Consider the following 14,432-nt stretch of genomic DNA (forward strand, 5'->3'; position numbering starts at 1 on the left):
TTCCTAGTTCATAGCATTCTTGACACAACCTCCCCCATATTCTGGGGGTTGTACCATCTCTGGCTGACAATTACAGGTAGGTAGCCATGTTGGTCTGCCATAGTCAAAACAAAATAAAATATATATATTTTTATTTTGTTTTGGCTGACAATGTGAGGGTAAAATGTGGATGCTGCTGTATCTCCAGTTGATACAGGAAAAAGAAGATGGAAAGACATACTGGGCTGAGAAGCCAAGCAGAGGGATTCCTGAGCAAGGGCTGATGGTTAGGGAATGCTCGTTATGCCTTGGATATTTTCTGTTTCAAGGCTGGCCCTGGACCATTTGAATTAATGAAAAAAAATCTGCCTCTGCATAGCTGCAGAGTAAATTTCCCTGAATACTGAGTAGTCATAATTAGAAAGGTTGCCACAACTTCAGTTCTCTGAAGAAGTGAGCATGCACATGAAAGCTCATACCAAGAACAAACTTAGCTGTGCACTGACAAAATTTTCTGGGATACGCGGCCAAATTCAATCCCGGAACTACATGTCGCCACATCAGGGTGCTGCAGCCTGTTTTCCTGGTTACACAAGTTGGTTCACATACCTCCAGGAGTGAGAAACGAGAACTAGAGCGCCTGCGCAGTGCAAGCCCGTAAGATAAATAAAAAGAGCATGCGCTTACGGCGCCTGAGTGATAGGACAATAATGGCTCATCGGCTGGCGGCGGCCGCTTTATCGCCACCTTTGGCCGCATTGTGGAGAGGCCACTGCCACAGCCGCGGACTTGCGAAGTTGGTTTCGGTCCGGCAGGTGAGGAAAAGGCGGGTGCTGTTTTGTGTGTTCCCCTGTCGTAAATACAACAGCACCCTCCCTACGTTCCCCATAATGGTCTGAGTTAGGAATGGTGGTCGCTGATTATGTCATCGCGGCGCGCCAGCGCTTCCATGACAGGAATAGGCTATATTCAGTGGGCGTGGTCAGAACGCGGCTCATGTAACCCTGGCTCTGGATTGGCAGAGAAGGAGAAGCGTGATTTGTATAGTGACATTAGAGTGGCGGATTGGCTAGAATGAAATGTGTGCAAGTGCTTCGGATACCAGTCAGTGGGCTACATTGCAGGGTTGCTGTAAAGCTGCTCAGCGAAGTAGGGTTGATTTCTGAGCGCACAGGATCCCGATGTTAGCCGCGCGCTTCTCCGTGTGCAATATTAAGTATGGACGACGCGCCCTTGCTGAGCTCCCCACTGCTCAGCAATATCAGGCCACATAGCAAGGAGGATATCTTATGCCTGTTAATACATGCCCCTATCTCAGCCTCAGCTGTCTTACTTCTTCGACATGGGAATAATTATCCTTTAATGCCCCCGAACTATGGGGATCGTGGCACAAAGTCTTTCCTATAGGACTACCACAAGCCACTCTCAGCTTCACCCTAGGCTGCACACTGGCAGAGAAGGGCATTAAACTGACCCTCCCATAAGTTCTTTTTCTGGAATAATGCTTGTTTTCAGCTTCTGGTTTTAGAACTCCTGGTGCACAAACTATTCTGCATACAGAGCTTTATGGATACAAGTACTTGGTTTTGAGGCCTTTCTGGCCACTGTGTGGCATATTTCTACCTTTGACCTTGCTCAAAAGAAAGGGGGAGGGACCCTTGCTGGCCCTCAGGAAACCAATGCCGCCCTTTGCTCTTTTCAGTGGTGTGAGAGAGGCCATCCAGGATGTGGCACGTCCTTCCATCACTGGCTGTGCTCCAAGCCTCCTGAAGGTATGTGACTCTAGCAGAAAAGGGCTGGCGCTTCTTGTTTGCGGCTCTGTTGAGAAGAAAAATGTCATGAGATTTTTTTCTGCTTAATTGTAGAGCACATTATTTGCATATACTGTAGTAGGTCCCAACTTCCATTTCTGGTACATCCCTTTAAAATAATATCAGGCAGCAAGGCTGGCAAAAACATTTGTTGGTGCCCTTGAAGCCTGCTGTCAATCATGATAGACAGCCTCAGCCATCATCACTGAAGCTTTTCTTCAGGCAGGTTTATAGTTACTGACTTACCAGCCTCCTATCAAGCTTTAAGTGTACTGTATTGTGTGGGCATAGAAGGTTGATACTGAGGCACTTCTGGTCATTTCAGCTGTTAGGGAAGTAGAGCATTGTGGCAGTGGTGGGGACCTTGTCGTGTAGTATAGAGACTGGAAAGAACAAGACTGAAGCTGTCAACAGTGAGATCTGTTTTTGTCCTGCAGGCTTTGAGAAGAAAGATGAAAAGAGACAGGGTCCAACAGAGGCAGCCCCTGATAATAAAGGTAAGCACCTTCTTTTCCATGGCTCAGTGACAGAGCATCTGCTCTTCATGCAGAAAGTCCCAGGTTTGATTCCTGGCATTATCCTCCATGTAGGATGGGAGACGCTCCCTGCACAAAACCAGAGTGCCGCTGTCTAGTGGTGCAAACAATCCTGAGTGAGATGGACCTTCAGTGGTCTGACTCAGTACAAGGCAGCTTCCTTTGTTCCTATGTTCTTCCCCCTCATTTACTTCCCTAAAGTTGTTGAATGCCTCCCATTCTGAAAATTGGTCCATATCTCATAACTCTCCCCAACCTTTTCTGCTACAATGCAGCCAGGAGCCTTTTAAAGCCTAACGTGTAAGTATTTCTATTGTTTCTCTCCTTCCTAGAGCCTCTTGGCTCCAAAAATACCTGGGGAAGCAGTGGTGGAGAAGGCAAGAGAGGAAGGAAAGATGAGGATTTGGGGTGGTGGAATCACATGCAGAAGGTATGTGACCATTTTCTCTGTTGCGTTTATGTCATTGAAATGTCCTATTAGCCACCTAGAGCTGCTGGGATCGAGGATGGCTAAAGCAGAAAAGAAAAATGACACGATGATAGCCGCCATATTAATTACTTACTTTTTGCCTCCAGGGAGAGTTCCCTTGGGATAATAAGGACTCCCGGTACCTGATGGTCATGGGAGCTGGCATCCTCACAGGGTTCTTCTACCTCTACTACCGAGATCCAGGCAGAGAAATCAGCTGGAAGCACTTTGTGCATTACTACCTGGCCAAAGGACTGGTGAGGCAATATGTGGCAGGGCATCCTCTTGCTGGGGGTGGAGGGCAGCTCATGTATGTATTCTTCCCTATTCTATTCTAGCAGTAAAGTGTAGGCACTTGGAGGAGGCATTAGGAGCAGGAGAGTGAACAGGGGGTGATTTCTGCCCTTTGCTAGGAGTTCTCTGTCGCCACAACATACCATTTTGTACTCAAGTGAAGCTCCACCCAGAAAGATTCACTCTCACTCTTTCTGTCCCTGTCCACACCATAGATTTAAAGCACTCTTATACCACTTTAACAGTCACAGCTCCCCCCCCCCCAAAAAATATGGTGTAGATGTGACCTCTCCTTCCTTCCTTCCTTCCTTCCTTCCTTCCTTCCTTCCTTCCTCTTAAGGTGGATCGACTGGAAGTGGTGAACAAGCAGTTTGTCCGGGTGTTCCCAATCCCTGGTGCCACCTCAGAGGTAAATAATTCCAGGGGACAGAGGGATGAGGTGGAGAAAGACGGGGGATGCTCACAATCACTCCTCCAGTCTGCCACGGTTAGAACTTTGGAAGAAAAGCTGTGTGTGTTTAAGGTGCAGCAGTCTGGTGGCAAGGGAGTTGGGTCCATAGAGGTGCCTTTCACACCTGAAGCAAGAGAAGGCTCTGTGTATGCTAGGGGGTGTGAAAGATCAACATCTGTCCTTGATTGCCACAGAAGCACATCTGGTTCAATATTGGCAGTGTGGATACCTTTGAACGAAACCTAGAGTCTGCTCAGCTGGAGCTGGGGATCAGCAGTGCCCAACAAGTGTCTGTGGTCTACAGCACCGAGAGTGATGGGTGAGTGACAGGCCCCAGATCAGAAGCAGCTGTGCTAAAACTGCCCAGGTGCCACCTGCTGTACCTCATGGGCCTTCTGACCTTCTCTTTCAGCTCCTTTCTCCTGAGCATGGTGCCTAGCCTTCTGCTGTTGGGCTTCCTGCTGTTCACTCTGAGACGTGGACCAATGGGAAGTGGGCGCGGAGGGCGAGGAGGAGGGATCTTCAGTGTTGCAGAGACAACAGCAAAAGTCCTGAAGAACAACATTGAAGTGCAGTTCAAGGATGTGGCCGGCTGCGAAGAGGCCAAGCTGGAGATCATGGAGTTTGTGAATTTCCTGAAGAATCCGAAACAGTACCAAGATCTCGGGGCCAAGATTCCAAAGGTGCCCACTTTTGATTTGTAGCCAATTCATCAGGTTATGCAGACAAGTCCAGATGGCCAGTGCTTTTGGAGGAGAGGTGAAGATAGCAGTTGTCTGTCGAAGACCACCATATATAAAGCCCATCAGAATAGCGTTAGCTTGGAGGGTTGTAAGTGAATCTTCCTGAAATGAGGGACCTCTGAGCCCCAGCGATGTTGTGCCATTCCAGGCTTTGAGGTGCTGCTGGTGTGGGTTGGCTGACCAGTTAAGGGAGGGACTGCTTGTCATTGGGCCGTATTGCTGCCCCACCTTCCCTCGTGTTGGCCAGCCTCTTGTCTCTTGCAGGGAGCGATGCTCACGGGCCCCCCGGGCACAGGCAAAACCCTCTTGGCCAAAGCTACTGCGGGAGAAGCCAACGTCCCTTTCATCACTGTGAACGGCTCTGAGTTCCTGGAAATGTTTGTCGGAGTTGGGCCTGCAAGGGTGAGATTGGGGAGCCTCGCAAAACGTTGTGCATTGGCAAGCTTCTTAAACAGAAAGGATGGTTATCCAAAACCAGGAACCCGCCTTGTAACTATACTTCCTGGGAGATAATAGAAAGGAGTCTAGGAGACTTTGGCAAGTGACATGAGCATCCAGGCTTCAGCTTTGCCCATTTGATGCTCCAAACAGATGCTCAGCGTTTGGGCTGGTGCCTGAGCAGGGGAGTCTTTTGTTTCTTGCACCTGCTTGCCTATCTCCCTCAGATGCCCAGCTGAGCCTGCCCTTTCTCCTAAAGGGGCAGGATTCTCCCACTTTGAGTCCCGTCATCAGCACCCTGCCCCAGCTGCTCACCAAGCCAGACTGCTTTCTTCCCAGTGGGTGGATCAGCTCTGTGGGGAAACATCTTTGTTTCAGGTTCGGGATATGTTTGCCTTGGCACGGAAGAATGCCCCTTGCATCCTCTTCATTGATGAGATTGATGCCGTTGGGAGGAAGCGGGGCCACGGGAACTTCGGGGGCCAGAGCGAGCAAGAGAACACACTCAACCAGCTGCTGGTGGAGATGGATGGTGAGATGGAACAGGGGCATCTTGAGGAGGGAAGGACCTGGCAAGCTCTTGTCTCCATGGAGAAACAAGCAATCTGAAGTGCTCAGCCCTGTTTCTTAGCATTAACAGAGGCTTCTGTGTTATTGTTTCCAGACCTTTAACATGGTTCCTGTCTGGGATAGCTTGCTCTCCCAGCTGTGCCCCCTGCTCCTTTTGCCCCATCACCGTCTTTAAGATCAAGTGAGAGCACCCCTCATAGACAACCCTCCCCTCAACCTGGTGCCCCAACCAAATGTGGCTGGACTCTGAACACACAGCTTCCCCATCCAGTGTTTAGTGGTGATGAGACCACCTGGAGGGTACCAGCCCTGAGACAAGGCTGCTTTAACGTGTACAATTATTGCATGGTTGGGGATAAGGGAGAGTTTGTGTTAGCAGAATGGGAGGGGAATTGAATTGGGTTCTAAACTGGGTCTTTTCAGTTTACTTTTAAACCATTCTGAAGGTGGGCTTAGCTAGTGACCTAGTTTCATAACTCTACAAAAGTTTGCATTCTGAATTTTGTTGCAAAGCACTGTATTTCAGTCTGAATACGTTAGCTCCGTGCCCCCTCCACCAGAAGGCTTGGAAGATGTTTGGGGAATGTGTTCTGTTCACAAAATTGCAAGAGGCATCCCCCCGCCCCGGGAACTGATGTCTCATTTCCTGTGCAGGGTTCAACAGCAGCACAAACGTCGTAGTACTTGCAGGCACAAACCGACCTGATGTCTTGGACCCAGCGCTGATGAGACCTGGACGCTTTGATCGGCAGATTTATATTGGTAACAGATGCCATGTCTAGTCTTAGTTGTGCTCACCACTTTTGCCTGTCTCCCTGCCCGTCACTGGAAGGTTGCCCCTGGAAGGTTGCTCAGAAGGGGATATAACCCATGGTTTGAAAAGGGTTGCCTATCTCTGACTCAGATAGCCCCAGCCCTTCAGTGAAACAGCACCCTCCCATTGCTCAATCAGCAGGACCTACTGGGAGGTACCCAGAGTCTTGATGAGCTTCAGAGAGACTTGCCTTGACTTTTCCTGCCCTGACGTGACCTGCTTGGAAGAGGCTCCAAGGAGCAGAGGGGGATTTCTTTCTGCCCCTTACTTTTCTCTCTCATTCTGATCCTTATGAGATATTTCGGAGTCAGGAGAGGTTTCCTGGGGTATTAAAGCGGCGATCTCTCAAGAAGGGGGAAATGTCAAACAGATTAAAATTATTTGACTTTTTGAAGGCACCCCTGTTTGGGAAAGTTTTTAATGGTTGGTGTTTTATTGTGTTTTTAATATTTTGTTGGGAGCTGCCCAGAGTAGCTGGGGCAACCCATTCAGATGGGCGGCATATAAATTTATTATTAAATTATTATTGTGGAGCATGACCAGCCTCCTTCTCATTTCTGAGGACTGCTTCTTTAACTCTCTTTCCCCAACCAGGCCCACCGGACATCAAGGGCAGAGCATCCATCTTCAAAGTCCACCTCCGGCCTCTCAAATTGGATGCAGATATCAGCAGAGATACTCTGGCTCGGAAGATGGCAGCCCGGACCCCAGGATTCACAGGTGAGATGTGGACAGAATGCCAGCATGTGGACGGGGGAGAGCAGGAGCATTACTGGTCATAGGGCGCACCTGAGCGGGAGCCTTCACCAACCTGGCACCCTCCAAATGTTTTGGACTGTAACTCCCATAAGCCCAGCACATGGCAAAGGCTGTTTGGGGCTTGGCATGACTTCCTTGTTTGAGTCATTTGGCTCTGTTGCTTCTTTGGAAGCAGAGATTGCAACAGAAAGGCAGGAGCAGGAGCCCCAGTTCTGACACAGTCAGGTGCTATTTGTTACTTTGTGGGCCACTGTCATCTTGTCAGAGGAGCCTTCCTGCCCCACCCTGCTGCTTGGCCTAGGGCTGCTTTCGGGCTGCTCGTTCCTCTGCCGCCGCTGACAACAGCCTCTGCCGCTCACAAGGGCAGGCACAGGAGCCGCACTTGGCAGAGCAGTGGCGGCACAAGCAGCAAACCCTCACTCGAGTATAAGCCATGGGAGGCTTTTTCAGCATAAAAAATGTGCTGAAAAAGTCGGCTTATACATGAGTATATATGGTAAATGTCTTGCCAGCTCTGAAAGTGCTTGAAAGAGCTTTCAGGCTGATCTGGACTATCTCTTCCTTGCAATAAATTTCAAAGACCTTCTTAAAGCTTTGCCAAACAGAAGGTTGCTGAAGACGCTAAGTTCCCTTTCCCTTCAGCTGTTGCACTAACATTTCTCTCTATCTCTCCCTGTCTCTTTTTCCAGGTGCCGATATCTCCAACGTTTGCAATGAGGCTGCCCTCATTGCCGCACGACACGCCAGTCCCACTGTCAATGAGAAGCACTTCGAACAGGCCATTGAGAGAGTCATTGGAGGTGAGAGTCCCTGACTGAATACCAATTGCTGGGGAACAGGAGCAGAATGAAAGCTGTTCCCGTAGATTTCTGCTGCCGTGGGAAGCAGGATGCTGGTTCAGTTGGGCTTGTGGCCTGATAAAGAGATGTCTTGGCAGGCTGTCAGACCCTGAGCATTTATTTCCAAGCAAATCTTGCCAGTTTCAATGAGGCAAGTCAGGGTGTGTTTGCACTGGCTGCTTCCTGCTGATTTACTGGTGGATATGCCACTGAACGTGGCCTCTTCTGTTCTTCCCAGGCCTTTCACGCATTGCTTTTTAGGCTTCCCAGATCTGTCCGGTCACTGTGGGGAATGGGGCGCTGAATTAGATGCCCTTTTAGCCTGGCCCAGCTTCCCAGTGACCTATGGCCATCGCTAGACCTCCAAGTACTTGCCTATTCCCCTCTTGATGTCATCTCAGCTGGCGGCTATCATCACATCTTGCAGAAATGAATTATGAACATTCTTCTTGGGCAGGGGTCGGCAAATTTTTTTAGCCATGGGCCAGTCCGCTGTCCCTCAGACCTTGTGGCGGGCCGGAGAAGCGGCACTGGGGAGGGGGGAGCTGGAAGAAGAGGGGAGGGGAGCAAGTAGTCCTCCCCAGCCCCAGCCGCTGCACTTGCCTTCCCAGGGGCTGCCGCTGCCACTGCTTCTCATGGGTAGGCAGAGCGAGCTCATCCGCTCCACTCTCTGGCCCACAGGAGCACCAGGGTGGCGGCAGGGGCGGCAGAGGGAATATGAGTAGTGCAAAAGGGCTCGCTCTGGAGAGGGGCTACTTAAAATGGCGCTCAGCCAGCTCAGCCCAGCCCCCTTCCTCCTCTAGGCAGGGAGGGGAGAAGCCGGGAGGAGGGAGGGAGGAGGTGCTGCCGCAGTGGGGGGGGGAATGGCGCAGCCCGAATGAACAGAATCCCTGCACCGGTCCACGGACAGCCCATGGGCCGAATCCTGAAGGCAATTGGGCCTTAGTTTGCCGACCCCTGTTCTTGGGTTTGTGTGCCTCTGCAATGAGAGCCTCAGCTACTGCCTTCTGCTCCTGAGAAGAACAGAGCTGAGCAGAGCCCTGCTGAGTTTTGTGTGGGTGGAGAAGAAGTATTTGCAGTTCCCCAGTAATTTAATAACCCAAAGAGAAGTGGTCCCCGGAGAGACCCGGCCTTGAGCAGTCCTCTGCAGTTGCAGATACTTTGCTGTAGAAACTGTTAGTGAAAGGAAATTGAGAAGCAGGACAGGGAGAAAGCTTCCCTAAGGGAAGTGGAGGCTTAGTGGCTTCTGTGCTGCAATTGGAGCATTGCTCTGCCTCTTGTGAGTGAACCAGCTGACCATATTGCCTTACAGCTTCTGTTTGCAGAATGTTTCCTATAGCAGGGTTAAAGAAGCGAGTCTTTGATCTTCTCTGTGGAGGCAAGAATTTGGCATTAACAGCTTGCAATCAGAGCTCTCGTATTTTCCATCATGAACTGCAAGTTTTGTGAGGATTCTCCACTGGGTTGGTATCTGCTGGGAGTGTGTTGTGTGGTGAGTGGAGAGCTTCCTCATTCCTTTCAACAAACACTGCGCTTTCCTTCTTCTCCCCCACCCCCCTGCTTCCCTCTTTCTCCAGGGCTTGAGAAGAAGACCCAGGTCCTGCAGCCAAATGAGAAGGCCGTTGTGGCTTACCATGAAGCTGGGCACGCTGTGGTGGGCTGGTTCTTAAAGCACGCCGACCCTTTGCTCAAGGTGCGTCTCCCCACAGCCGGCGGAAGCTCTCCTAATATAAACACAAAGCAGGTTGTGGAGCGGGTAAAGCCAACTGACCACCAGTTCTTTTCCAGAAGGGCCAGGTAGCTCAGTGAAGGTCCCCATTTGGTTCAGAAGACTCAACAGGGTTGTCTGTCCCAGGTGGTGGTCTCAGTCAGATGAGGTTCCAGCCCCAGAATGAGGTTCCAGGCAAGACTTCAGGTTCCAGCAAGGCAAGCAAATTTAGGCAAAGTCCACTTTCCGGTTAAGCAAAGCAAGGCAAAGTCCAGCACCTGGAAAGGTGAAGTCCCAAGTAGCACAGGTGGCTAGCTCTGCCTCTGCTGGGAGCAGCCTCCATTCCTTAAAGGGGCCTTGCCTGCAAGCTACAATGGAATAGGAGAGACAGGGGTTTCTGGTGCGAGTCCTCTGACCAAGAGAGTGACAGTGTGACTTTCTCAGGTAGTAGTGAGATGGGCTGCTTGGCACAGAGGTGCTTCCAGGAGAGTAGGGCCAAGAGATCTAGCTCAATACTGAGCTAGATGGACCCATGGTCTGACTCGGTATAAAGCAACTTATTACAGCTGGGTTGGACCCAAAACAGAGATCTCCCCCCCCCCCGAAGTGCCCAGCTGAGTCAGACCCTCCCTTTGCCATTCCCAGCAGCGGCAAATTGCTCTCTCCTTCCAGAAATAGTTGTGTGTGTAACAGACTGCTGTACTTGCAGGTGTTGGCTGATGAGAGCAATTGGCGTTCCTTGTTTTGGAAATCACTGTATGCAATTTAGGTCCCTTCAATAGAATTCCCCCCCCCCCGCATGTAAATCTTTGCCCTTCAAGGGAACTGCAGCAACCTTTGGGTGATGCAGTAAATGTCTGACTCTGGGTGGGTTGTGGGGAAGTGAGTGAGTGTCTTCCACTCCCTGCTGCTCCACTTTCCTGTTTACTCAAAGCTGGACTGGGCTCTGCCTTGCTGACCTTGGTCCTGCATGTTCCTGGCAGGTCTCCATCATCCCCCGAGGCAAGGGCCTGGGCTATGCGCAGTACCTGCCCCAGGAGCAGTTTCTCTACACCCGGGAGCAGCTTTTTGACCGCATGTGCATGATGCTGGGGGGCCGCGTCGCCGAGCAGCTCTTCTTTGGCCGCATCACAACCGGCGCCCAGGATGACCTCCGGAAGGTGACGCAGAGCGCCTATGCCCAGGTAATGCCCCATCAAGACGTGCCTTGTGCTGCTGGGTGCCCTGGGTGTGAGGACATAATAAGAGCCCTTTATCTGATGCAGCAGCTTTGTTAGAGATACCCTGTTTAGAAGGATAGCTGATAAGTGGAAAGCTCATTCTAAGTGTTGACTTCTTACTACAGAAACAGAGGTTAGTGGGTTTTTTGCAAACACACTGGAACTGCTTACCTGCTCCCCACCTCAGTCACACAGGTGTGCAAGGAAGAGCTCTATGCACATGCACACGTGCGCACACACACACACATCCAGATGCGACTTAAAAAGAGTCCTGCTGAAGGAGCCAATGGAGACCCACCTGGTCTAGCATTTTGTTCTCGCAGTGGCCAACCAGATGCCTCTGTGAACTTTGCAAGGAGGACCTGAGTGCAATAGAACTTACCCGACTTATGATTCCTAGCAACTGGTATTCAGAGGAATACTGCCTCCAGTAGTCGAAGTGGAACATAGCCATCTTGGCTAGTAGCCTTATTTTTATCCTCCAGGAATCTCTCTAATCCTCTCAAGGACAGGAAAGAAGCGTCGGAGTGTCAGTCTTCTGGTTAGAGCAGAGGGGAGGTTTATCGCTTGTTAAATTTGTGCCCTGCCTATCCCCACCAAATTGTAGGATCCAGGGATAATTGTCTGACTCTGTGTTCAGAGCTTTGCATGCACCCAGGCTGGTGCCAGCTGCCTTGTCTGTGCTCTGCTTCACTCTGGACCTTTCTAATGTCTAATTTTGCAGAAAGCAAGTTTCTGTCTCCCAAGACCTGGGAATATTGGTGCAGCGTCCAGTGAAACTCTTGGGAAATTGGGGCAGCTCAAGATGGATGCCCTTGGGCAAGAGAAATAACCCGCCACCCCATTGTCTCTGCCACTCCCCGCCCCCACTGTCCCTGGTCCTGCTGCTGGCTCAGGAGTGTTGCTCTCTTTCCAGGTGGTGCAGTTTGGCATGAGTGACAGGCTGGGTCAAGTCTCCTTCGACCTTCCGCGGCAGGGTGATCTGATGCCCGAGAAGCCTTACAGCGAAGCCACCGCTGAGCTGATTGACGAAGAGGTGCGTGCCTTGATCAACACGGCCTATGAGAAGACCCTGGAGCTGCTGACTCAGTGCCGTGGCCACGTGGAGAAGGTACGGAGCCAGGGCAGAAGCTCCCTGCTGACTTGTCCTGCATTTCAAATTGGGTCTGCTTGCAGCACACAACCCACGTGCCACCCCTATTTCAAAGATGCTGAAATGGGACACATTTGCAGGTTAAATGGAGGCAGCACAGCAGGGACCATTAGAAGCAATGAAGGACACGGAAACTACTCTTGAGGGGAACAGTTTAATTTTGCTGCAGGAAGGAATGCACAATGGGAGTTGTAGCATCTCTCCTTAATTTGCATTTTGTTTCTTAATGGGCTTCTATAGTGTTGCTTGCTCTCCATAGCCATATATTCATTGGGTGATATTCAGCTAAGTTCTACACAGAATAGACCCATTGGAATTAATGAACATGACTACGTTAGGGCCATTAGTTTTGGTGGGTCTACTCATGACTAAAACTTAGTTGACTACCACCTATTGCAGGGGTAGGCAACGTAAGGCCCGTGGGGCGGATGTGGCCCAATCGCCTTCTCAATCTGGCCCACAGGCGGTCCGGGAATCAGTGTGTTTTTACACGATTAGAATGTGTGCTTTTACTTAAAATGCATCTCTGGGTTATTTGTGGGGAACAGGAATTCATTCATTCCCCCCCCCAAAAAAATATAGTCCAGACCACCACATGCTCTGAGAGACGATGAACAAGCCCACGGCTGAAAAAGGTTGCTGACCCCTGACCTATTGTCCTAAGACAAACAGCAGAAGTGGCTGATCCGGATCAGGGCTGGCATTAGCACCCAGCCCCCTTGGGCACCTGCAGGGCTCCCAGTGCCCAGCAGGGCTTACCACTGACACGTTGTTCCTCATAAAAGATTCTGCCATGGCACTCCAGGTAGCTGTACCATCTTAATTTCCCACAATGCCTACATCAGGGGCAGTTTTGTTAGTCACATGGCTGGTAGCTCCAGAGGAATCCAGTCACTTGTTTACTTTTTATTTTGACCCTTGCAGGTAGGAAAGCGTCTCCTAGAGAAGGAAGTCCTGGAGAAGGCAGACATGGTGGAGCTGTTGGGGCCCAGGCCCTTTGCAGAGAAATCCACCTACGAGGAGTTTGTTGAGGGAACCGGGAGCTTGGAAGAAGACACCTCCCTCCCCGAGGGCTTGAAGAACTGGAATCTTGAGCGGGAGAAGGAGAGAGCCCAGGAGAATGCCTCTTAGGGAAAGCATGGCCAGCCTGAAAAGAAACGCATGGCACATTGCCCATTGGTCAAGCACTAAGGCCTGTTTCTTTGGCTGGGGGCAGCATTGCCGAGAGACCAGCTGAGCCTCACTTTGCCATGGAATCATGGAACACTGTCAGGCTCCCCTTCCACCAAAGGACCAGCAACAATGTTCAAGGACCACTGTCTGCAGCAAGCAACCTTCTTCAGTTCTCCCCCTCCAGTGAAGGACATGAACTGGGATGGTTGCTTGGAGCAGAGAAAAGCAGGTGCCCTCTCCTGAACTGATCACAAACAGCCTCTGTGCCTCCAGTAAACCCACCAGCCATCTGATGCACACAGACCCAGAGCAGACGAGGAGTATCCTGTCCAGGAGACTGCTCTGCTCCAAGGGACCAAGGGCTGCCTTATTATGCTCAGTGCCTTCACTCCAGCTTCCCGCCCCCCCCCCACCAGCCTGCCTTGCAAATGGGAAAGAGTGAACAGCAGAAGGCCATGCAGAAGAATTCTGTGAACCTTGAGAACCCCGTGGACTTATCCAAGGGTGGAAGTGACCCCAGGGAGGCCTCTTTGCAGGAGAGCGAGGGGTTGAAAACGGGATGGGTCCCATTGAGCAGGGTCTGAATAGGAACATGGTGCTAGTTTAAATGGTGCTACTTGAATCCTTAGCCTCTAAGCTCTGTTGGCATAAGGGCCCCCAGAGGACACTGGGGGCAGGAGCCCCAAGCAAATCCAATAGGGCCACTCCAGACCATGGCTGTCCTGTGTGCAACATCAACTGCTTTCCCACTGTCTGCGGAGCAACCTTTTTCCTTTACACAGTGCCTGTTCTTTCTCAACACCAAATGCCTTCCCTGCAGAGGAGGCTTTGTCTTGAGGGCAGCAGTGCAGGAACTCCCTCCTGGTTGTTTAGGCATTTTATACTTCCGTCCCTGCAAAGGAGCATCTCAGGGCACCTTTGGGCCCTTTACTTCCTGCTGCTTTTGCCTTGGAAATGTCACCTATGGTGGGCAACCGGTGGGCTTCCATGCAAGACACCTTAGTGGCTTCAGGGCTCTATCTCCTAGATCACTGTTGGAGCAGTCAGGGCAGGAGGATATGCAGCCCAACTCACCCCATCACCACCACCACTTCCAGCACTCCTTTCTTGGCACCTTGTGCTCAGTCGCCGAAAGGCTTAGAATTCCTACCTGTGAGGGTTTTGATGTGGGTGTGTTGTGCCAACTCTTCTTGTAGCCGCTGCCTTTGGAACCACTTCATCCAGCCTTCCGCCAAATGCCAAATCAACCTGCCATTTGCCCATGTATTGCCCACTGGGCAGAAGTCATCCTGAACCCCCTGCCCCACGTTGACAAAGCCTCCCATGTAAAACCTGTGTGTCAGCCTTGCCCTCCTGCCTCCACTCCACCCCCACTGCTATCTGCTTCTGCTATTTACTCACTTGTATGCTGGCCATTCCAAAGCGTTTGACCGACCGGCTTCTGAAAAGTGACTCAGCAGAAACAACACTGACTA

The 14,432-nt window shown here is 51.0% G+C and overlaps 1 protein-coding gene across 2 annotated transcripts; it reads left to right on the top strand.

Moving 5' to 3' along the window:
• The first annotated feature begins 674 nt into the window (after window positions 1-674).
• Window positions 675-13,356, top strand: LOC117051027 (AFG3-like protein 1). Of its 2 annotated transcripts, XM_033157056.1 has the most exons (17): window positions 675-794; window positions 1,682-1,751; window positions 2,228-2,287; window positions 2,659-2,756; window positions 2,903-3,052; window positions 3,430-3,498; window positions 3,735-3,859; window positions 3,953-4,223; window positions 4,548-4,685; window positions 5,100-5,253; window positions 5,946-6,053; window positions 6,700-6,825; window positions 7,554-7,664; window positions 9,281-9,396; window positions 10,395-10,595; window positions 11,548-11,742; window positions 12,709-13,356. In XM_033157056.1, exons 1-17 carry the CDS (start codon window positions 690-692, stop codon window positions 12,913-12,915), a joined length of 2,304 nt encoding a protein of 767 aa, XP_033012947.1. In that variant the 5' UTR covers window positions 675-689; the 3' UTR covers window positions 12,916-13,356. The 2 variants fall into 2 exon arrangements, with proteins under 2 accessions (XP_033012947.1, XP_033012948.1); XM_033157057.1 differs by lacking the exon at window positions 4,548-4,685.
• Window positions 13,357-14,432: the final 1,076 nt, after the last annotated feature.

The sequence above is a fragment of the Lacerta agilis genome, chromosome 8, assembly GCF_009819535.1.
Source record: "Lacerta agilis isolate rLacAgi1 chromosome 8, rLacAgi1.pri, whole genome shotgun sequence".
NCBI lineage: Eukaryota > Metazoa > Chordata > Lepidosauria > Squamata > Lacertidae > Lacerta > Lacerta agilis.

Bases quoted from the DNA above. Each gene is read 5' to 3' on its own strand.
- LOC117051027 (XM_033157056.1), top strand. From the start codon at position 690: ATGGCTCATCGGCTGGCGGCGGCCGCTTTATCGCCACCTTTGGCCGCA. The intron at 10,596-11,547 runs GTAATGCCCCAT...CTCTCTTTCCAG, and splicing joins CGCAGAGCGCCTATGCCCAG to GTGGTGCAGTTTGGCATGAG. The intron at 11,743-12,708 runs GTACGGAGCCAG...TGACCCTTGCAG, and splicing joins GCCGTGGCCACGTGGAGAAG to GTAGGAAAGCGTCTCCTAGA.